This window comes from Saccopteryx bilineata, chromosome 1, assembly GCF_036850765.1.
Source record: "Saccopteryx bilineata isolate mSacBil1 chromosome 1, mSacBil1_pri_phased_curated, whole genome shotgun sequence".
Lineage (NCBI taxonomy): Eukaryota > Metazoa > Chordata > Mammalia > Chiroptera > Emballonuridae > Saccopteryx > Saccopteryx bilineata.
The window spans coordinates 136640243-136664863 of record NC_089490.1 but is presented as its reverse complement, the minus strand read 5'-3'; the positions used below and the strand labels follow the sequence as shown (position 1 = coordinate 136664863).

At 39.5% G+C, this 24621-nt stretch overlaps 1 protein-coding gene across 4 annotated transcripts in view; it reads left to right on the top strand.

The window, feature by feature from the left end:
* PPP3CC (protein phosphatase 3 catalytic subunit gamma) overlaps window positions 1-24081 on the top strand; it is a 78008-nt gene extending 53927 nt beyond the window's left edge. The window contains exons 7-15 of one of the 4 annotated variants that reach the window (XM_066267683.1): window positions 101-178; window positions 265-359; window positions 4590-4715; window positions 5411-5482; window positions 11827-11853; window positions 13115-13196; window positions 13780-13877; window positions 22445-22474; window positions 23575-24081. In XM_066267683.1, the coding sequence (XP_066123780.1) occupies window positions 101-178; window positions 265-359; window positions 4590-4715; window positions 5411-5482; window positions 11827-11853; window positions 13115-13196; window positions 13780-13877; window positions 22445-22474; window positions 23575-23801 (835 nt within the window). In that variant the 3' untranslated portion in view covers window positions 23802-24081. The remainder of the gene's footprint in view (window positions 1-100; window positions 179-264; window positions 360-4589; window positions 4716-5410; window positions 5483-11826; window positions 11854-13114; window positions 13197-13779; window positions 13878-22444; window positions 22475-23574) is intronic. The other 3 variants (XM_066267692.1, XM_066267702.1, XM_066267711.1) reach the window with 3 other exon arrangements.
* The last annotated feature ends 540 nt before the right edge of the window (window positions 24082-24621 follow it).

The following is a 24621-nucleotide window of genomic DNA, read 5'->3' as shown; positions in this document are numbered from 1 at the left end:
AGTTTCAAAACAAAATCATATCATTCCAAGTTATTCCCTTCCTCCTATTAAAAATCAGTTGTTTTAAATTTGCATTTATGTTTTCTATTTGCTTTTTCAGTTACCCTGCAGTTTGTGAATTTTTGCAGAATAATAATTTGTTATCAATAATCAGAGCCCATGAAGCCCAAGATGCTGGGTAAGTTATACTAAAACTGTACTCAATATTACTGTAGAGTTTTTACTGTTAATATCAAGACAGACAGGCTGTCATCTTTCTTCCAGGTATCGAATGTACAGGAAGAGCCAAACAACAGGCTTTCCGTCACTCATTACAATTTTCTCTGCCCCCAATTACCTAGATGTCTATAACAATAAAGGTAAAGGAGTCCAGTGATGTTTGCATATGAATTTGTGAGTAAATGTGAGCTCTAGTTTAACCATATGTATGTGTATTATATTTTTTAATATATAAATTTTAAATAAGGAAAAAAGAGATTTTAATTGAAATAAAGGCCAAGAAACTCAGAATTTAGGCTACTGCTTGCTTTTCATCTCTAAGGATTATTGAGCTGTTTGTGAGTACTATATAAATAGTGGTCCTAATTGGTCTGATTTGTACTACTGAATCAAAATATAAGAAGAATAAATTATTTCAGGTTCAAGTTAGAACTATCAACACTATTGGCTTTAGTGAATTTAATTTTTTTATAACAATACCTCAAACAATTATCACCATTTGGTGTTTTAATGTTTGAATTATTAAGCTATCTTTGTTCTTGTTGAAGAATGGGACAAGTAGAATGAATACTGTACAAAAAGGGAAAGAAATATTCATTTTAGTCCAAGCCCTTCCACAAACTTATTGTATGTGGTAAGGTAAGTCACATACTCACTAAATTTCAATTTCCCATATAGAAAAAAAAAAGATTAGATCTATGGGTGCCTTTCAGTGCAGAAATTCTACTTCTAAGACTTTATTCTATTAAATTCTTTAAAAAAAATTTTAACTTTATGAGTCAGAGTTTCTAACTTTTGTATCAGGGCAGTGGTTCACCTAAAAACTTCATGCCTCTGTAACTTTTTTGTTGTTTATAAAGTATGACCCTAAAATAACAGAACTTTTAAACAAACTTGCCAGAATGTATATATCCAAGTGAGTATTATCCCTTTAAAGTAGTGACCTTGGGAGCCTGCGCACTGGTTCCAACAAGGCTCCATTGTTTAGGACATTGTTTGGAACTCCTCTTTTGATGTTGCCTCCGGAGTCTGCAACACAGTTTTTGATAATATCCACAATGATGGGAAATCTTCATCCTTTGAGGGAGGATTTGATTTTTGGAACAACCAAAAGTCATTTGGAGTGAAGACAGATAAATGAGGTGAGTGATCACGCTGGCCAATACCATCTGGGGTCAGAAACAAGGTATGATTATAAGGTACTGAGACTGGCTTTCCTTGTGTTGCTTATGCAGTGACTCTGGAGGCAGTTCCAGAAGAGGAGTTTCAAAACCGTTTTGAGTAATGGCAGCATGTTTGGGTGAAGTATGCCGTGAAGGCAGCATGGCATACGGAAAGGGAACGGAGCTGGGAGGTAAAAATCCTAGGCAGTCCTGCGCCACTTGAAATTTTCAGTTAACAAGATACTTCACTTTGCATTTAAGTTTACATCAATTTAGAAGCACTTCCCTGAGCCTCAGTTTATCTTTAAAATACCTGTCATATAGGATTTTTAAGGATAGGTTAGAATAATAAAAATGAAATTAAAATCATCAGTCAAACTGTAACTTGCTATAATACTATAACATTTTACTGTGATTGTATTATAGTGAAATTACATCAAAGTAGCATGCTCATCTGATGTGTTTGTTAGATGGTGGTTTCCTAAATCTCATTATTTTATAGTTAAACTTTGTATATGCAGTCAGGCAGAGAAATTTTATAAAGGGTTCCACAGTATGCTTACTGTTTATTTAAAAGTAAACTATGAAATGGCATATTTAAATCAGATTTGGATCATTCATCCCAATATATCCATATATCCTTCAATGACTTGCTGTCCTTTTTTTTTTTTTACAGAGACAGAGAGTCAGAGAGAGGGATAGATAGGGACAGACAGGAACAGAGAGAGATGAGAAGCATCAATCATTAGTTTTTCGTTGTAACACCTTAGTTGTTCATTGATTGCTTTCTCATATGTGCCTTGACCGGAGGCTACAGTAGATCGAGTAACCCCTTGCTCAAGCCAGTGACCTTGGGTCCAAGCTGGTGAGCTTTGCTCAAACCAGATGAGCCTGCACTCAACCTGGCGACCATGGGGTCTCAAACCTGGGTCCTCCACATCCCAGTCCGATGTTCTATCCACTGCACCACCACCTGGTCAGACTTGCTGTCCATTTTTAAAAAGTATTTTTTTAACTTAAGTTCTTTCCCAGCCTTATGTTTCCTTTTTACTTCTTGTCATCCTTTTCTGAGTCCCAGCTGTCCTACAATGCTCTGCTTATCCCCAATTTCATTTTTTCTTATTTTTCCCCTAATATTTCCAGTACATTACAGTTTGTTTTTGTTCCTGTCTCCTCCCTTATGAATCGTGTGCATTGGTTGTTAAACTTCTTTAAGGACACTTCGTGGTTCCAGTTCTCATATTTGTGAAGATTTTCCCTTCTCACTCCCTTTTCAAACCTTACTGTTGATTGCCCAGTGGATTATCATGTGCTAAGCTGAAATAGGTCACCTGAATCAGCAACCACTTTACTAACTGCCAGCTTACTTTTTGGCCCTTTCTGATTTTGTTCTTGAATATTACTTTAGGAAACTTTTTTTTTAAATTAATTAACATTTATTTTTATGACAGAGAGGGGGACAGATAGGAACAGGCAGACAGGAAGGGAGAGAGATGAGAAGCATCAATTCTTCATTGTGGTTCCTTAGTTGTTAATTGATTGCTTTCTCATATGTGCCTTGACGGGGGGGGGGGGGGTGCTACAGCTGAGCTACTGACCCCTTGCTCAAGCCAGCAACCTTGGGCTCAAGCCAGTTACCATGGGATTATGTGATCCCGTGCTTAAGCTGGTGACTTCAGGCTTTCAAACCTGGGATCTCTGTGACCCAGGTCAGTGCTCTCTCCACTGCACCACCATCCCTTATTTTACCCCAAATCAGTTTTTAAGCTCTAATTTTAATCATCCACTGTTGAAACCTACCTCCCATGTCTTTTCCAATGTAGATTGAGGGAATTATGCATGAAAATAATGGAATATTTACATTGTGGTCAGTGTTAGATTTCTAAGAGCTAGAGATTCTATTTTTATGTATTTTTCTTTAGAATTCGTGGTATACTGCCTGACCAGGCGGTGGCGCAGTGGATAGAGCGTCGGACTGGGATGCAGAAGACCCAGGTTCGAGACCCCGAGGTTGCCAGCTTGAGCATGGGCTCATCTGGTTTGAGCAAAAAGCCTACCAGCTTGAACTGAAGGTTTCTGGGTCCAACAAGGGGTTACTCTGTCTGCTGAAGGCCCATGGTCAAGGCACATATGAGAAAGCAATCAATGAACAACTAAGGTGTTGCAACGTGCAATGAAAAACTAATGATTGATGCTTCTCACCTCTCTCCATTCCTGTCTGTCCCTGTCTATCCCTCTCTCTGACTCACTCTCTGTCTCTGTAATAAATAAATAAATAAATAAATAAATAAATAAAATTTTAAAAATAAATAAATAAAATTCGTGGTATACTTTTAAGACATTCAATAATTTAAATTTGAGAACACTAGGCTATTCTATGATAAGCAAGGAAATGGGAACCAGATGACCTCTATCATTTCTAGAGAGCTGTTATTATACCCTATTCTGTTTATTATTATAGTAAGAATAATAGAATGATACAAACAACATTGCATTGCTGATGATGAAAACGAAGGAACTGGATATTAAAACTCTTCAAATATAAAGAAAATAAGTTTTGTACCAAAGTATATGTACAAATTTATGAACTAGTTAATATTAAAAACACTTATAGTCTAGCAATAAACTGACTTTATTTAGGAGAGATGGGCATTTTTTATCTAGTATATTGTAGAAATTATTTTACCTACTTTTGAACCTTGTAAATTTCTCCAGGTTTACTATCTGTAGATAACTGCTATATTTTTATCTCCCAAAGAGTTTAAAAAATCTTTGGCTCTGGCTAATGACTAGCAAAACAGACTATCTATGTAATGAGAAATGTTTGCCCTCAAAGGAGAGTTAGTTATAGTTGTAACTATTTAGCATATAAAGGGGAGGGAAATTATGACAAATTTTTCTCAGGAGTACTTGAGATTTCTATAGTTAATGTGTGACTCTGAAGCATCAAGAGTTCAGGTTCTTTTGTACTTTTTAAATATGACCTCTTCAGGTAACTTGTGTTCCTTGGGATAATTCTTAAAAGGATGAACTATATCTAAAATGCTTTAAGATTTTTCCATCTGCCCTTAAATACAGAATCCTGAATTTACAAATGGAAAGTAAGTTCCTGAATTCTGTGTAGTAAGTATGCAACTGTGCAAATCACACCAGTTACCATGTCATGTTCCTCTGTGTCAGATTTTGTTTTGCTTTTTACCTTTTCAGCTGCTGTGTTAAAATACGAAAACAATGTCATGAATATCAGGCAGTTTAACTGTTCTCCACACCCCTACTGGCTTCCAAACTTTATGGATGTTTTCACGTGGTCTTTGCCTTTCGTTGGGGAAAAAGGTAAGAGAACTATAAAGCATCTGGACTATCCATTGCCTTACCTAGTGCCTGGAGTACCTGTTTATATTAGCGTAAGCCCCCGGTGCTTCAGAAATGCTTTTTAAAAGTTATCAGAAATGTTTTCTAATTTTCTTTTATTTTTTAATAATGATTTTAAAATGGCACTTGATTCATTTTAAAATGATTATTTTAGTTGATTATGCTTTTCTTGTTCTAAATATCAACTTAAAGTTGCTGTCCTACTGTGACCAAAATGTGGAATTAACATGTCATTATACCCTTCCTTCAGTGATTTCTTCAGTGATAAAGAGATTTAAATAGGAAATACTGTTCTTAGAATTTTATTTATGTACCAATTAGCTATGCAAATATAAAATAAGCCTGTTGGACATGGTAGCTTAACTGGTCTGCAGAATGGGAAGAAGCCTTTTCAAGTGCATATCAGTGAAGGAAGGATTGGATCAGAATCCAGAATCTAATGACATCAAGTAATTATGCAGAAGAATCTTCCCCAAATGTCATATGAACTAGAAGGTCTATGGATAAGGCTACTCTGTAGCTACTCTTCATAGCCTAATGGCAAGTCATTTTCATCTGTTTATTTAACAAGTATGTTTATTTAGATATCCACATAATTTTGGAGAAAGTGCCTTATTAATTGTTTAAGTTTGAGGCTATTTTGTTTCATCTTATAGTCACAGAGATGCTGGTTAACATTCTCAACATATGCTCTGATGATGAATTGATTTCCGAAGAAGAAATTGAAGGTAAACTTGTCTTTTCCTGGTTTGAACTAGAAATGAAGAAGTTTTGGGGTTAATTTATTTTGAAGAATTTCTTTCTCATTAAAAAAGAATTGCATTCAGTTAAAAAATAATAATTAAAAACTACAGGAAGTCATAATAAGGAAAAATAAAGTCAGCCATAATCCTATCATTTCATAGATGTCTACTGATGACATCTTGGTGCATGTGCTGTGCTGGCTTTTATCTTTATATATATATATATATATATATATATATATATATTTTTTTTTTTTTTTTTTCCCCCTTTTTTGTATTTCTCTGAAGTTGGAAACGGGGTGGCAGTCAGACAGACTCCCACATGCACCCGACCGGGATCCACCTGGCACGCCCACCAGGGGGCGATGCTCTGCCCATTTTGGGGCGTCGCTCTGCCGCAATCAGAGCCACTCTAGCGCCTGAGGCAGAGGCCACAGAGCCATCCTCAGCTCCCGGGCCAACTTTGCTCCAATGGAGCCTTGGCTGCAGGAGGGGAAGAGAGAGACAGAGAGGAAGGAGAGGGGGAGGGGTAGAGAAGCAGATGGGCGCTTCTCCTGTGTGCCCTGGCCGGGAATTGAACCCGGAACTCCCGCACGCCAGGCTGACGCTCTACCACTGAGCAAACCGGCCAGGGCCATCTTTATATATTTTTTGTTTACTCTTTTTTCTTTTTAACAAAAATGACATCATATGATGGTTTATGGCATTTATTTTTTTATAGACTAAATTTTAATGGTTACATAGTTGTCCGTGTCAATTATTATTTAACCAGCCTTCTGCTGTTGGATATTGGGGTTCTTTTTCCAACATTTTTTTAAGCCCACAGTTTTGAACTTTTACAGGTGAACCTTTGCGCATTCTGTTGACAACCAACATTTGTTACATGCTTGATGTGTGTCAAGTACTGTGTAGGAGCTTGCTTCCAGTCGGTTGGTATTCTAGTGGAAGGAAGGCAAGCAGCACATGTGTCAGACGTTGATCTGTGGTAGGAAAGGAAAGAAAGCAATATTAGGAAATGAACAATAACATTTGATTATTTCCATAGAATAAATATCTAGAAATTGACTATCTGTGTCAATTAGTACTTAAGATTTTAAACAAGATACAGATAACCTCCAGAAAGGCTGTACCAGTTTACGTTTTGGGTGTGGCACATGGTTCACAGTGTTGTACTTATTACTGTTTATTGTACTCTTTTTAGTCTGGTATTTAAAATTTTTTAGTTTTTATTTTTATGATGACTAATGAACATTTTTTTCTTGTGTTTATTGACCATGCTCATTTCTCTTTTGTGAATTGTCAATTCATACCTTTTGTCTATTTTTATACTGGGTTTATGTGCATGTTTGTTTGTTTTTCTTCTTATTTACCTGTGAGGGATTACAGTAACATTTTGTTGCATATATAGCCAAGTATTTCTTTTCTAGTGTGTTGTGGGAGGTTTGATTTAAAAGTAGGTCCTAACTTATCAGAGAATGCAGAAGATTCTGTAAAGATGGAGGCACCTGAGCACAAACCTCTGACTGTCTCATTCTCTCCAAGCTCTGTGCTAAAATGATTCAACCATTAGTGTAAACTGTGTAGGTAGTGGAAAAGCCTCGCTCCCTAAGGAGAGTGCAGAGGAGAGCTCTGCCCGCTTCTGCTACCCCTCCCACAGTGATGGGGCAGAGCAAGGAGGGCACAGCTTATGAGTGGCGTTACGAGTGTGTGGGACAGGGGAGCACTATAGGGACAACAGTTCTGGAGTAAGAAGTGCAGCCAGGTAAAAATGGAAACAGAATTAAAAATTGAAGTTAGTAGAAGATGAAATACAGAAGAAATAGATTTATTAAAATTTATATTCAGATCAAAGTGGAAATGGAACTGATTATGAACTCCATTATAGGTATTAAGAAAGGATACTTTATTATTATAAGTATATGCATAAATTATGCCAAAAAGTGTATTTGAGACTAGTTGTAAAAGTTTACCTACAGTAGCAAAAGTTTAAAAACAATGCAAATATCCCTTAGTGGAGAGCTGGGTTAATCAGCTTTGATATATGCATAGGATGGATTCTCTACATGGAATATATATAGGATCTTAAATTATTACAAAGTGTCTTTCACATATAATATGTGGCTCACAACTAAAAGTAACTATCTGCCATTACAAAGTGGAAACCTTTATTTTGTATCACTTAAATAAAACCAAAATTGTACTGTGGTTTTAGTGTGGTTTCAGGAAGAAGTGGGACTATAAATGTGTTCAATTAACCATCTTACCCTAAAAGGTTATTATTCATTTCCTTTCAAAAACCAAAATTTTAAAACATAAATCAGCTTATATCCACATACTTTATTAAAAAATGGAAATAGGAGGATTCTATCAATTTATTTTTACATTTAATATAATACCTAATAGATTTTCCATATCAGCTCCAACAGCTCTGTATCTTTTTTTTTATTTTTTTACAGAGACAGAGAGAGAGTCAGAGAGAGGGATAGACAAGGACAGACAGACAGGAACGGAGATGAGAAACATCAATCATTAGTTTTTCATTGTGTGTTGCAACACCTTAGTTGTTCATTGATTGCTTTCTCATATGTGCCTTGACCGCGAGCCTTCAGCAGACCGAGTAACCCCTTGCTGGAACCAACGACCTTGGGTTCAAGCTGGTGGGATTTTTGCTCAAACCAGATGAGCCGGCGCTCAAGCTGGCAACCTCGGGGTCTCGAACCTGGGTCCTCTGCGTCCCAGTCCGACGCTCTATCCATTGCGCCACTGCCTAGTCAGGCTCTTTTTTTCTTTTTAACTAGTGCACTTTATAGCAGTCAATCTAACAACAAATATTTACCTGAATATATTTATACAAGCGTCCTTGCTCCCTTCTTTTCTCTTCCGGTTAGCTGCCATTCAGCTTAGCCTACAACTTCCTCATGGAAGACACTTCTGACTAGATCCAAACCTCTCCTATCAATGGTGCTAACTTCTCCTTAGCATTTGATAGAGCTGCAGTTTTACCTTTATTTATATTATTATAGGATTAGTAATATATTTTACCCCTACTTGACTAGAAACTCCCTGAGTGCTAGGACAAAATGGTTTTTGCTCACCAGTAAAGCCCTAAACTAAAGTCAAGTATAGTACAGTGAAAATAGCAGGTAAATATTTGTTGTTAGATTGACTGCTATAAAGTGCAGCCACTAGTTAAAAAGAAAAAAGATACAGAGCTGTTGGAGCTGATATGGAAAATCTATTAGGTATTATATTAAATGCAAAAATAAATTGATAGAACCCTCCTATTTCCATTTTTTAATAAAGTATATGGATATAGCCTGACCTGTGGTAGCACAGTGGATAAAGCGTCGACCTGGAAATGCTGAGGTTGCCAGTTCGAAACCCTGGGCTTGCCTGGTCAAGGCACATATGGGAGTTGATGCTTCCAGCTCCTTCCCCCTTCTCTCTCTCCTCTTTCTCTCTCCTTTCTAAAATGAATAAGTAAAATAAAATAAAAAATTTAAAAAAAAAGTATGTGGATATAAGCTGATTTATGTTTTAAATTTTTGGTTTTTGAAAGGAAATGAATAATAACCTTTTAGGGTAAGATGGTTAATTGAACACATTTATAGTCCCACTTCTTCCTAAAACCACAGTACAGTTTTGGTTTTATTTAAGTGATACAAATTAAAGGTTTCCACTTTGTAATGGCAGATAGTTACTTTTAGTTGTGAGCCACATATTATATGTGAAAGACACTTTGTAATAATTTAAGATCCTATATGATGGTATCTTAGTTTAGGGAGGCTTGCTTTTGCCAGGTTCCTCTTAAGATAACTGCAAAAGCTAGACAAAAGAGTTTTAAATTTTGCTTTAAAGGCACTCAGCTAACAAAGTAATAAAGAATTACCAAGTTGAGATGGGGAAAGACATAAATCCAGAGTGGTAAGACCAACATTTGGGACTATGTCTCTCCTAAGGCACTCATGAATTTCAAAACGGGGAGCTAAGAGCTTGAGCAGACATCTTGGTAGAAGCTAAAGAAGTGGGGGTTCATGGCTTACCAGGGGTGACGTGAGTGCTGGTGAGCTTCTGCTCACTGGTTGGGGCCCCGGAGGGTTTATCTCATTAAGAGTAAGGATGAGCTGGAAATAGAACCTTCAAGTCATTTTAGTTCCTGAGATTTAAATAAGGTAGTCCCAGGAAAAGCAAGCCTCCCTAAACTAATATAACATCATGGAGGACCTTAAATTACAACAGAGTCTTTTACATAAAATACAGGGCCCACAACCCAAAATAACTAGGTGTATAAGGAGACCAAATGACAAAATGAGAACCAGCAGAAACAAAAAAATAAAAACAGACCGTAGGATCACAGACACTGGCTTTATCACACCAAACTTTAAAATAACTGCAAAAAAACCCAACTATGTTTAATAAAATAAAAGACAAGATTGAGATTGAAAAATTTGGCAGAGAACTATATATAAATTATGAAGGGGGATGTGATAGAGTTGATAAAACACCAAATGAAAATTCTAGTAGTGAAAAACAGTAACACTGAAAAACTCAACAGCCTGACCAGGCGGTGGCGCAGTGGATAGAGTGTTGGACTGGGATGCGGAGGACCCATGTTCGGGACCCCGAGGTCGCCAGCTTGAGCACGGGCTCATCTGGTTTGAGCAAAGCTCGCCAGCCTGGACCCAAGGTCACTGGCTCAAGCAAGGGGTTGCTCAGTCTGCTGAAGGCCCTCGGTCAAGGCACATATGAGAAAACAATCAATGAACAACTAAGGTGTCGCAACGAAAAACTAATGATTGATGCTTCTCATTTCTCTCTGTTCCTGTCTGTCTGTTCCTGTCTATCCCTCTCTCGGACTCTCTGTCTCTGTAAAACAAAACAAAACAAAAAACCCCAACTCAACAGATTAATTAACAGTGTATTTAATAAATCAACTAGGTCAGAAGAAACAATTTACAATAAATGACAAAGAGAAAAAGTAAAATGCCAAGAACAGCATAAGAGGCAGAGAATACAGTGAATAGGCCTTTCATCTCTGTGTTTGGAGCCCCAGAGAAGAAAAGAGAGAATGAGGTAGAACCATCATTTGAAGAGGTAATGAATAAAAAATTTCTAAAACTGTTAGGACATTTAATCATATATTAAGAAGCCCTGTAAACCAAAGTAAAATGAGTACAATGAAAGCAATACCTCGACAGCACATCATAGTAAAAGTGCTTCAGTTGAAAGAAAAAAATTTTTAGGCAGCCAGGAAAAAAGATTACAGTACTTTCAAAAGAGAAAAGTTAAACTGACAGATTCTTAATGGAAACAGTAGGAACAGAAAACAATATAATAACATATTCAAAGCTATAAAAGAAAACTGGTAATTCAGGAGTCTATGTCTAGTAGAAATACCCTTCAAGAATGAAGAGGAGGGCCCTGGCAGGTGGCTCAGTGGATAGTGCATTGGCCTGGCGTATGGACATCCAGATTCAATTCCCGGTCAGGGCACAAAGGAGGAGTGACCATCTGTTTCTCCCCACTCCCCCTTCTCTCCCTCTTCCCCCTCCACAGCCTGAAGGACTTCTGGACTGGGGATACAATTGAGGGCATCAGCACCTTGCCAAAAAAGGTGAATTTAGTGACCATAGGCATGTGTACTCAATACAGATAGAGAAAATTTCCTAAACTAGGCCCACTCGGGTCACTCTCCGTAAGGCCCCAGGCCAACAAACCCCCCACCCCCTACTCTGAAGCCATGTAGTCCCTCACTCTTAATCCTGAGCAAGCATCAAGGGGTCAGACATCTCGGGAGAGTCTCGGAGAGAGGCAGCAACAAAAACAGCAAAAAGCGACTTGAATGAACTTGAGATTCTGAAGAAAATGTAAAACTTAAAAAAGGGAAAACTATACTATCTCTAGAAAGATATGGGGAGATATTAAATCCATCAAATAAAAACGCAATGCTCTTATTAAGAGAGGTGTACATTGTTCTGTCCTTTTTTGTTTGTTGTTTTCAACGTCATATATTTCACAAATAATATTTACCTTTTTCTGTCTAATTTTATTTTCATGATCTGTGGGGATAGAACATGTTGGCTAATAACAGATGTGAATTAATGTAAAACTACAAACTTTTAAGAAGTGGAAAAATAACCTACAAGAAATCTATGATTTGACATTCTATTGTGGTACCAGGGATATCTCTTCTGAGCTGATAAAGATAACAGCCTGCTTCCCTCATTGCATTTCACTTTGATTTTTTCCTCTCTTCCATGCAAACTTAATCGCTCTTCTCATATTTCTGTCTTCATCTCCTTGTTTCTTGGTGTCTCTTCTCCCTGAAGATCACTACATTTCAAGTTATCAGAAAGGTACCTGACTAAAATGTGTTAAGAGCTTAATATTTGCTGTCTGTTTCACTACATTCTATTGGTTAGAATTTTTTAGTTGTAGTTGAGTAATTTCAAACAGGCTCACCCTCCTCCCATTCTATTTTGATGTGTATGTGTTCTCTGGGCCGGCTGTATGATCTGCAGGATATTGAGAGCTGGGGGAGGAGGTGGTGAGGAAGAAGAGGCCATGTTTCTTTTTCTGGCTTTTGAATGTGGTCACCTGGTGCATGCTGGATCTTGGCTTCTCCTGTGTGAACTGTTTCCTGAACCTTAGGTGAGAAAAGGCCATAAAATCTTGCATTAACGGCCCTGGCCAGTTGGCTCAGTGGTAGAGCGTCGGCCTGGCGTGCAGGAGTCCCGGGTTCGATTCCCGGCCAGGGCACACAGGAGAAGCGCCCATCTGCTCCTCCTCTCCTTCCTCTCTGTCTCTCTCTTCCCCTCTCGCAGCCAAGACTCCATTGGAGCAAAGTTGGCCCGGGCGCTGAGGATGGCTCTATGGCCTCTGCCTCAGGTGCTAGAATGGCTCTGGTTGCAACAGAGCATTGCCCCCTGTGGGTATGCCGGTGGGTCCCGGTTGGGCGCATGTGGGAGTCTGTCTGACTGCCTCCCCATTTCCAACTTCAGAAAAATACAAAAAAAAAAATCTTATATTAACTTTTGTGATGTTGCTTTGTTAAAAACCATAACTCCTCAGCATAATTTGTCCTGCACAGTTGTCAATGGTAGGAAATCATTCACCAGTTTGTAAGTGAGGGTCAGAGAATGAAAGTATACTTCACTAAATTCTGGATTGCTAGCTGTGCACTGTGTTTACCTGTAGAAAACAACTGCTCAAATCATTACTTGCCATTTGCAGGCCAAACCCTGCATCCTAAGGTGGCCCACAGTATTCTCAAAAGAGGTCTTTGCTGTATTGACTGTCTTTGTTTATATGTATGTGTTGTATTCTTTGTGTTCTACATGTCAGAACCACAACAAATCCCTACCTCTTCCTCACAGATGTGCTCATGTGGCCCCTCCATTTTTTACTTTATCTTTTTCTCTTCTGGGGTATATTTTTCTCTTGCTCCTTCGAGCTTCCTGGGATTTTTGTTTAAACAAACTTAGGTCTTGATTTCTTTTTTTTTAATAACAGTTTGTTGTGGTTTTTTTTTACTTAGAAAGATACTTCATCCTGCACTTTAAAAAATTAACCTGTTAACACATTCCTTTACCTCACTTATTCTTTGTATTCTCAAAGGAGGCACTACAGTTCGAAAGGAGGTCATCAAGAATAAAATCAGAGCCATTGGGAAGATGGCACGGGTCTTTTCAATCCTTCGGTAAGGATGAGTCTGTCATTACAGTGTGGGATAAAAGCATTTGAGAGTAAATCAGAAGTTGGTTTCTAATTCTTTTAGAATTGGAACTCAGTATTAGTCAAATGCAGATTAGAATTAGACCAACATGTTCAAACAACTAGAAGCGTTCTGGCAAACACTCAATGGTACCAGCTCAGATGCCGTGAATGGAGTGGTTTAGTGTGCATTCTGGGGCTGGATTGCCTGTGAAAACATCCTGGCTCTCCCTCTTCTTCACTGTGTGATCTTATGCCTTGTTTTTCTTGTCTGTGAAAGAGCAATAAAGATAGAAACAGCTTTACGTGGTTATGAAGAGGATTAAATGAAATGGTATATGTCATATCATATGGGAAGCATTAGAACAGCACCTTGTTTATAAGTGTCATTACTTGAAAAGCAAAACCTGGCAGATTCTTTACAATTGGAATATTTAGAGAAAACATCCTTTTCTTTGGGTCAGGGACGGGTAGGGAGAAGGAGAACCTGTCCTCTATCTCTATGTACCTTTGAGTTGCAGAGTGGTGGGCACCCTGGATTAACTCAAAGCTTTGATCTTCCTTTGCAGGGAAGAAAGTGAGAGTGTGCTGACTCTCAAGGGCCTGACTCCTACGGGTACACTCCCTCTGGGTGTCCTCTCAGGAGGAAAGCAGACTATTGAGACAGGTGAGTATGGGCGTGCTGCTTTTATGGAAAGAGTGCTCCAGAAACCGAGCAGTCATTGTGGAACAGGGGTCCCCAAACTTTTTACACAGGGGGCCAGTTCACTGTCCCTCAGACCGTTGGAGGGCCGGACTATAAAAAAAACTATGAACAAATCCCTATGCACACTGCACATATCTTATTTTAAAGTAAAAAAACAAAACGGGAACAAATACAATATTTAAAATAAAGAACAAGTAAATTTAAATCAACAAACTGACCAGTACTTCAATGGGAACTATGGGCCTGCTTTTGGCTAATAAGATGGTCAATGTGCTCCTCTCACTGATCACCAATGAAAGAGGTGCCCCTTCGGGAAGTGCGGCGGGGGCCGGATAAATGGCCTCAGGGGCCACATGTGGCCCATGGGCTGTAGTTTGGGGACCCCTGTTGTGGAATGAGAAGCTGGAGCTTCCTCGGTGACAAAGAATGAAGTCTTGCCATTTGCGACAACATGGGTGGACCTGGAGGGGATTATGCTATGGGAAATAAGTCAGGCAGAGAATGGCAAACACCATATAATTTTGCTTATATTTGGAATATTGGCCCTGGCCGGTTGGCTCAGCGGTAGAGCATCGGCCTAGCGTGCGGAGGACCCGGGTTCGATTCCTGGCCAGGGCACACAGGAGAAGCGCCCATTTGCTTCTCCACCCCTCCGCCGCGCTTTCCTCTCTGTCTCTCTCTTCCCCTCCCGCAGCCAAGGCTCCATTGGAGCAAAGATGGTCCGGGCGCTGGGGATGGCTCCTTGGCCGCTGCCCCAGGTGCTAGAGTGGCTCTGGTCGCAACATGGCGACGCCCAGGATGGGCAGAGCATCGCCCCCTGGTGGGCAGAGCGTCGCCCCTGGTGGGCGTGCTGGGTGGATCCCGGTCGGGCGCATGCGGGAGTCTGTCTGATTGTCTCTCCCTGTTTCCAGCTTCAGAAAAATGAAAAAAAAAAAAAAAAAAAAAAAAAACCAAACAAAAAAAAAAACAAGTGCCTGACCTGTGGTGGTACAGTGGATAAAGTGTCGACCTGGAACGCTGAGGTCGCTGGTTCAAAACCCTGGGCTTGCCCAGTCAAGGCACATATGGGAGTTGATGTTTCCTGTTCCTCCCCTCCCCCTCTCCCCCCTTCTCTAAAATGAATAAATAAAATCTTAAAAAAAAACACAACAACAACAAAAAACAAGTGATCAAACAAAACAAACAGGCAAGCTGATGGTTATGGGGCAATGGGCGAAAAGGTGAGGGAGAAGAGACAAACTTCTAATTACGAAATAAGTCACAGGGATATAATGTACAACACAGGGAATATAGTCCATAATATTACGATAACTCTGCATGGTAATAGATGGTTACTAGACTTGTGGTGGTGATTACATTGTAAGGTATATATATAAATGTAGAATCACTATGTTGTACACCTGAAACTAATATAATATTGTATGTTAGCTATAATTTTAAAAATAAATTTTTTAAAAGTTGGGGCTTCCTTCAATAAATGTTTCTGGAGCAATTGGATATTCATCTGATGAGAAAATGAATCTTTATCCTCTGCATATACAAAAATTAATTCAAAATGAATTACAACTTAAATGTAAAAGGTAAAACTCCTAAAAGGAAGTATAGAGAGTGGGCATTGAGGTAGATATAGAGCCTTTAAACAGAATACAGAAAGTACTAACCTTAAAAGAAAAACATAATTAAATTCTATTAAAATTAAGAATTTTTATTCACAAAAATACATGATTAAGAAAAGGAAAAGACAAGCCATAAACTTGGAGAAGATTTTTGCAATACATTCATCTGACAATGGACTTGTATTCAGAATGTAATATATAAAGAACTAAAACTCAATAAGAAGAATGAAAACAGGCCCTGCCCACTTGGCTCAGTGGTAGAGCATCAACCCTGTGTGTAGATGTCCTGGGTTCAATTCCTGGTCAGGGCACACAGGAGAAGCAACCATCTGCATCTCCAGCCCTTCTCTCCTTCTCTCCCTCTCTCTCTCTTCCTCTCCCATAACCATGGCTCGATTGGTTGGAGCACATCAGCCCCATTGCTGAGAATGGCTCTGTGGAGCCTCTGCCCAGGTGCTTAAAAATAGCTCGGTTGCGAGCATGGCCCCAGGTGAGCAGAGCATTGGCCCCATATGAGGGCTGCTGGGTGGATCCTGGTCAGGGTACATGTGAGAGTCTGTCTATCTTCCCTCCTCATTTGGAAAAGAAGAAAAAAGAGAAAATAAAATGAAAACAATATTTTTAAAATGATCAAAAGATTTTAAATGGCACTTCACAAAGGAGGGCATTGAAATGAAAAATTCTGACAATACCAAGTATTGGTGAGTTTATGGAGAACTAGAATAGATACATTGCTGCCTGGCTTGTAAATTGGTTCAGTCAGTTTGGAAAACTGTTTACTGGGCAGTAGAGCAAAACATGTTTACCCCTTAACCCAGCAATTCCACACCTGGTTGTATCAAAGAGAAATTAGTGCATGTGTCCACCAAAGGGCATGTACTGGAATGTTTACCTCAGCTTTATTTATGATAGCCCCAAATGGAAAACAACCCAAGTGTCCATCAATAAATAGACGGCTAGATAAATGTGCTATATATATACAATAGAATACTAAGCAATAAATAACATTATAACATGCCAAAATACAGTAAATCTCACAGTAAAGATGGTGAACTAAGAAAGCTAGACCCAAAAGAACACTGACTGATTTATGTAATGTTCAAGACCAGGTATACTGATCAGAGGTCATAGAAGTCAGAATGGCACTTCCTTTGGTGGGAGAACAGTGGCACAGAAGGGCCACGGGGGACTTCCGGAGTAGCAGGAATGTTTTGTATCACCATCTGGGTGGTAGTTACACAGGTGTAAGCATATGTATATAGATATATTGAGCTGTATGCTTCAGGTTTGGTTACATGATATTCCTTACTTGTATATGTTGTACATCTTAATTTTTTTGGTTAGAGTGTCTCAGGGAGTTTGCCGTTCTGCCTGCAAGCCATATCCTACTCCAGTGCCACAGTCACCTTTTCAACCTGAATGTCCCTTCTAAAAATTATATGGGCACTGACTTCTGAGGACAGGGCTTTATGGAACCCTGGAATAAAAAGATGGATATTTGTCAGATTAGACATAGATCTGGTCAAACAAGAGGAAGAGATGTGAGATTGCCATTGGATGACTAACTGGGCATGAAAACTGGAGTTGACAAGCATTAACCACTTAGACTGGAATTTCAGTGCTTTTTTGGCCCCCTTGTTTTATTGAGTTGCTTTTACTTAAGTTTTTCTCTTTTCCTTGTTATCCTGCCACTTATAGGAAGTAGAAATTCTACTGCTATTGATTAATAGAAACAAGCCCCTTTCTCCCCCTATTAATAGGATTGAATTAGTTTAGCTATTTGAAGGAAGAATGAACATTTTCTTTTTGAAAGTATATAATTAGGCCCTGGCCAGTGGCTCAGTGGATTAAGCATCAGCTTGGCATATGGATGTCCCAGGTTTGATTCTCAGTCAGGCACACAGGAGAAACAAGCATCTGGTTTTCTCCCTCTTCCTCTCCCCCTTCTCTCACTCTTCCCCTTCTGCATTCAGTGACTCAGTTGGTTCGAACGTGTGACCCTGGGCACTGAGGATAGCTCTGTTGATCTGAGCATTGGTCTCAGGCACTAAAAATAGCTCAGTACTATTGAGCATCGGCCATAGACAGGGTTGCCAGGTGGGTCCTGGTTGGGGCACATGCGGGGAGTCTGTCTCACTATCTCCCCCCCTCTCACCTTAAAAAAAAAAGTGTATAATGAATTTTCTTAATTTCTTTAGTTTTTGGTTGTGGTTTTTTTTTTGTATTTTTTTTTTTCTGAAGCTGGAAACGGGAAGAGACAGACAGACTCCCACATGAGCCCGACCGGGATCCACCCGGCACGCCCACCAGGGGGCGATGCTCTGCCATGACCAGAGCCACTCTAGCGCCTGGGGCAGAGGCCAAGGAGCCATCCCCAGCGCCCAGGCCATCTTTGCTCCAATGGAGCCTTGGCTGCGGGAGGGGAAGAGAGAGACAGAGAGGAAGGAGGGGGAGGTGGAAAAGCAAATGGGCGCTTCTCCTGTGTGCCCTGGCCGGGAATCGAACCCAGGTCCCCTGCACGCCAGGCTGACGCTCTACCGCTGAGCCAACCGGCTAGGGCCTAATTTCTGTAGTTTTATAGAAAGGATCAGTAAACTATTTCAGATTGAATTGTTTTCTCTCAAATAAGACATGCAATTTTTTGTAAGCAAAATACTTTTCGCCATTACTTTGCTTGGTAATTAGTCATGTGAGATATTCTGAGAGAGCAGCTCTGACAAGGAAATTTAGAGTTAATAGGAAATAACATGGTCCTATAGCAGGGGTCTCAAACTTAACTCAGCATGTGGGCTGCAGAGCAAGATCACAGCCGTTCGGCCGGCCGCACTAGGTCTACAAAAGGCAGCTGTTACGCAACATTTTTCTCACTGCAGTTGAAAACAAAAATCAGTACAACAAGCACAATCGTACATGCAGTTTACTCAGTGTCACAAAACGACCAGAAACTGTAGTTCGCATCACAACTGCTGTTAACTAAGCTAATATCTAGCTAGGATGCTAGAGAAATGAAAAATAAAAGTAGGCCCCTAGGCTTACTTAAGTTTATCCAAAATATTTTGAACTTCGTGGATTAGTCTGCGGGCCGCACAAAATTGTTCGGCAGGCTGCGAATTGGAGACCCCTGTCCTATAGCATCCTTACTTGAAAAGTTTTTAATTTTTTCATTGATTGAGAGAAATAGAGAAAAGCATCAACTCATTCCACTTAGTTGTCTCTCGTACATGCCCTGACCAGAGATCAAGCTAATGACCTCAGTGTGCCAGGTTGACGTTTTATCCATTGAGCCACCTGGCCAGGGATCTTACTTGAAAGTTTTGAAAATTTTCTGATCTACAAAGTTGTTTTAATCTGAACCAATTAGAACTTGGAAGAGCACATCTGCAAATACAGGATGAGTAAAAAAAAAAATTTTTTTTTATAGACGTGTTATTTGCAGATTTGTTTGTTTTATAGTCCTTGGTCTACCTTTTATTTTCAGTCCCTGATATATCCAGTTTTCCTTAGTTCCTAATATGACTATGAGTGTTTTAATCAATATAAGATTGTTTATTGAGACTTCGGAAATTGATAGGAATGCTTAGGAATGTGTAAGAACAATACTAAGGTTGGAGCCAACATTTTAGAGTTCTTAGTCTCTCATTGATTAACAGGAACTGAGTTCATTATGTCATTTTCCAATAGGAGTCTCAGTTCTACAGGTTCATTGGCAAACTCTGGAGTATTAGCTAATTAAGACCTTGTATTGTTTCTATAACTTTACTTGGGGAGAGCTTTCAATCAACAATAACCTATATGACCTTTGAGCGTATATTCATTTATGCCCCACTTGTTCCAAGAAGGATTGGCATAAATTACAGTATACATACAGCATAGTGAAATAAAGTAAATATGCTTGGAAACTGGAGAACAAAGCCAAGCAAACAGAAAGGCTGGTAGCCACAGATGTGATTCTAGGCTTTTTAGTAGCCAACATGAAGAGCAAAGCCAAGAAATGAACAAGATTCACAAAGACCATATGACAAAAAAAAACAGATCAGTTATAAATTGGACATCAGAATTAAAAACTTGTGTGCTGCAGTTGAAACCTTGAAGAAAGTGAAAAGGCAACTCACAGAATGTTTGTAAAGATTTATGAATCATATATCTGATAAGGGACCACTACCTAGAAAACATAAAGAATTCATAACTGAATAATGAAAGGACAAATAACTCAATTAAAAATGGGTAAAAAATTAGGATATTTTTCTAAAGACATACGTATGGTCAATAAGCACATGAAACAATGTTCAGCATCATTAGACATCAAGGAAATACAAACCAGAACCACAATGAGATACAACTTTACACCCACTAGGATAGCCGTGACTAAAAAGACAGGTACTAACAAATGTTGGTGAGAACATGTAGAAATCGGGACCCTCGTACACTGCTGGTGGGGATATAACATAGTATGGTCCTTTTGAAGCCAATCTGGCAGTTCTTTAAATGATTACACATGTAGTTACCACGTGATCCAGCAGTTGCACTCCCAGTCATATAGCCCAGAGAAATGAAAACATCCAAACAAAAAAAGTATACACAAATGTTCATAGTATTCATTATAATAGCCATAACTGGAGACAACCTAAATGTCCATCAGCTAATGGGTGGATAAACAAAATGAATTTAACAGAATATGAATCATATTTCAGTAAAGAAAAAAAGATCAGCTTCTCAGTTTTATGACTGTTTATTAAAATATCCTTCAGTACAGGCTGATACCCAACACAGAAAGCAATTCTAGGAGGGCCCAAACAGTTACACTAGCACACGTGTTACCTTGGCTTTTCAACTCTCACTGACCGGCACTGTGTACAGTGACATCAATGATACACTGTTTGAAGGCACGATCCTTTTCTTGTGAGAGTGTTTTATTTGAGGAGATAAAAGAGGGAGTAACATTGCTTTAACACATGCCTGCACATGGTTGACAAATGGAAGCACTTGATAAGTTGATTCAAAGTTTCCATTTTCACATTGCCTTAGGAAGTCAACTTTCCATTCTCCTAGCTTCTCTCTTGTGATACATAAAGTCTCCGGAAGAACAAACCATTACTATTCATTACTCTTCCCCGTCTTCTTTTTAAAAGTTGGTATTGGAAAAACTGACAGGGTTCCAAGGTTCTTCTAATAGGATCTTTCTTGCTACTACATCCTGTAACCTTCTCATATATTAAGGCTTTTACTGTCTAAAAAATGATGCAAGGAAGTTTATCTGTTGGTACTAAGTTTTTACATGGCTTCCTTTTCTATCACTGAAGGAGAAGAGGGCCTTTTTAGTAGTTGGTCCACTCTCTCAAACAGTGATTGGAAGCCATATTAGTGGGAAATGTCAGCCTCTGCTGTGTCTCTGTGCCTAGATGGTACAGGAATTTGTATTTAGAACTGAACAGTTTTGTGCCTTTGCTGGCTTAGTACTCCACCCTTGGACAAGATATAACCCTTCACTTATAACACATTTTTCTTTCCTACCAAATGCCAGTATGTTCTTCAAAGGCCATGCTTTTTTGTTAAGTAATTTAAAACAATTAGACCCCACTTAAGTTTCTCAAGAGCAATAAGTAGTTTTGTTTATTTTAATTTTTTAGATTTTATTACTGATTTTAGAGAGAAGAGAGAGAAAGTGAGAGAAGGGGGGAAGGAGTGGGAAGCATCAGCTCAGACTTGCTTCCCATACGTGCCTTGACCAGGCAAGCTGTAATTTCAAACCAGTGACCTCAACTTTCCAGTTCGATGTTTTGTCCCCTGTACCACCATAGGTCAGGGTAAGAAGTAGCTCTTTTGCTTTGTTTTAATTTAGAAATAGGAAGTCGTTTTAGCCTGACCTGTGGTGACGCAGTGGATAAAAGCGTCGACCTGGAACGCTGACATCACCGATTTGAAACCCTGGGCTTGCCTGGTCAAGGCACTTATGGGAGTTGATGCTTCCTGCTCCCCCCTTTTCTCTCTCTTTCATCTCTCTAAAATGAATAAAATCTGGGGGGAAAAAAACACACAGGAAAAAAAGTAGTTTTAAATAAGTTTTCTGAAAGGGACCCAGCAGCAGCAGCTCCTTTTTTTAAAAAAAAATTTTTTTTTTTCCGAAGCTGGAAACGGCGAGGCAGTCAGACAGACTCCCGCATGCGCCCGACCAGGATCCACCCAGCATGCCCACCAGGGGGCGATGCTCTATCCATCTGGGGTGTCAGTGCCACAATCAGAGCCATTCTAGCGCCTGAGGCAGAGGCCACAGAGCCATCCTCAGCGCCTGGGCAAACCTTGCTCCATTCGAGCCTTGGCTGCGGGAGGGGAAGAGAGACAGAGAGGAAGGAGAGGGGGAGGGGTGGAGAAGCAGATGGGTGCTTCTCCTGTGTGCCCTGGCCGGGAATCGAACCCGGGACTCCTGCACGCCAGGCCGACGCTCTACCACTGAGCCAACCAGCCAGGGCCAGCAGCAGCTCCTTTAATACCCTCTGGGTTATTACAAACCCAGGAATGGTTGTAATGTTAAATTATATTACTCTGTAAGTTTATTTGATACATGAATGTCAAGACATAAATTGGCATCTGGTTAAAATCAGGAAAGCAACACAACTTTTGGTTTCTTATAGTCAGCCTGACTGCCCCAATGGCTTAGGTATAGATGCCATGAACTAAAAAGGCCCCATACTAAAATCCTGAAATGTTAGAAACGCTCCCCAACTCGTATTTTCCCTCCCCCCAATTCAGTTTTTCCACAAAAATCCTCTTGCTTCTCTCGCTAGATGACTTGTATTATGGATGGGGATAGGCTAAAAGGTGGGCCCCTAGGATGTCTGCTGGCAGCATTGCTGTTGGTTTACTCACTCTTTTTCTGTCTTCATTTTTGCATGCCACTGCTCCTGTCTCTTACAGCCACAGTAGAAGCGGTAGAGGCCCGGGAAGGTATGGCCACATTCCTATGATAGATGTGATCATGTGTTTGTCTACTAGTTTTAAAAAGCTTTGTCGACATTTGAAATCTTTTATTGTTGCATCACCAGAACTGTAACAGTGACAAAAGGAATAGGTATTTCTAGGCATGCTAACAAAGTGTCCGGTAGTTGTGACCGTCTTCATAGCCAGTCTTGACTGGACTCTGTTTTAATACAACCACCGAAGCTTATGGTTGTGAGGGATTAAGTGGTTTAACCCTATAGCTCTTCCATATACATATAAGAGACATCCACGTGATTACTGGAGATTCAGACAGGTCAGCCTCTTTATCTAATGATCCTAAAAGATACTAAGAGCAGAGGCAAAGGAAACAAGAATTTAATCTGATGCATTTCTGAGGTTGCCCTGAGGCAGTCAAGCTAAATTATCTTTGTTTCTATGGAAGGGAATTTTAAGTAACAAATTATCTGTGAATCTGGATGAAAACCATTAGAATTGATATTGTATTATAAATGTAATTGTGGTTCAAAGTGGAAATGCTTTCCCTTGACAATACAAAAGTTCAATCAAAGAAAATATCTAGAAGCTATTGTTTAGATGGCTTTTAATTTACATTCAGCTCCTGGTTTTGCAAGATAAAAAGCTGTCCTTCTGAACAAAAAGACTAGTTCTTTTGTTACTTTTGTGTGTGTGTGTGGTCAGTGTGATGTTTGTGCTAAAATAACTACTATGTTTACCTTGTTCTAGTTTAGTGTTTCCTTTTTTTCTCACATTGAGCACGTTTCTGGCCCATAGGAAACTCTTTCCCAATGTAATGGGACTAAGTGAGAGCTGGTTTCCTCTTTTGTCAGTTCTGCTTCTGCTGTGATTAATTGTATTGAGCTCCTATGAACATTACTTTCACAGTTTCAGCTGCCCCGGGGGCCCTAAGGAATTAGTAGCTTCAAGTCAAGGCTAATTCAAATTACATATTGCCTGTTACCCTCACCAGATCTGTGCTCTGTAGCCCCCCTCTGTGCTTTTCCCTGGGATGCTGCTGTGTGCTAAGAGACATGAAGCTTGCTGCTGTGCTGTCTAACTGAGCCCCTCCCTTTCCTGTTTTTCTGTAGCCATCAGAGGGTTTTCCCTTCAGCACAGGATCCGGAGTTTTGAAGAAGCCCGAGGTCTGGACCGAATTAATGAGCGGATGCCACCCCGAAAAGATAACCAATACTCCGACAGGCCACAGAAAACGGCAACCTCTGTACAACCAAATGCCGCGCACAGGAGCGACAAGGGAAGGAAAGCCAATAGTGACTCAGAGCCCTACGGTGGCACAGGTGGATCCAACACTTAAGAACAGATTTAATTTATTTATTATTGGAAAACAAAACAAAGCAACTTAAACAACTTAAACTTGGGGGTGCATTCATAATACACTCTGCATTGTCAGAAAGATGACCATTTTATAAATTCTTTTAATTTATATTTAACATATATATAAGAAGTACATCTGTTTTGTTTTTCCCCTTTATTTTCTTAATTTTTTAGGAATTGATCTGATTGTCTGATACATATGTGAAGTTTTGTGCTATCAAGGGGACCTTCCCCTAATAAACGGGCCTTCGAAATCCGCACCCAGGGTTTCTGACTTGAACAAGCCAGGCTTTTCTCTCATTTTTAGGAGGCATTATCTTTCATTTCAGACTATAACTTTTCAAACACAAGACAGCAGCTTTTTCTTTTCTTATGGAAAACTTGATTATAGTAGAATTTCTAAATGAAAACCCAAACCCAGTGATTTTAAGGGTCAAGGGAAATATTTTCTAGAACCTACCCTTTTCTGGATTCTCAGTTCCTTTTAATATGTTTTATTAGGGCAAAATAAAAGGCATTGAGGGATTTCCTTAGGCTAACTTAAACTTTGTTCATCTAACTACAGACATGATTGGTTTAGACTTCCTTTAGAACTTTGGGAATTTCTTCACTGTTTCCAGATCATTTTTTCATTTTTTGAACCCCAGGTGATTTATCCCATCTGCAAAGGAAGCTACATGTCTAAATATTTTATAAACGCCTGCTAGAACCTTCAACAGAAGCACAGTGCCCTTCTGTATCATCAGCTGTTACAGCATCTGGTCTCCCCTTCGTCCTTTTCTTCCTGTGTTGGCATTTTT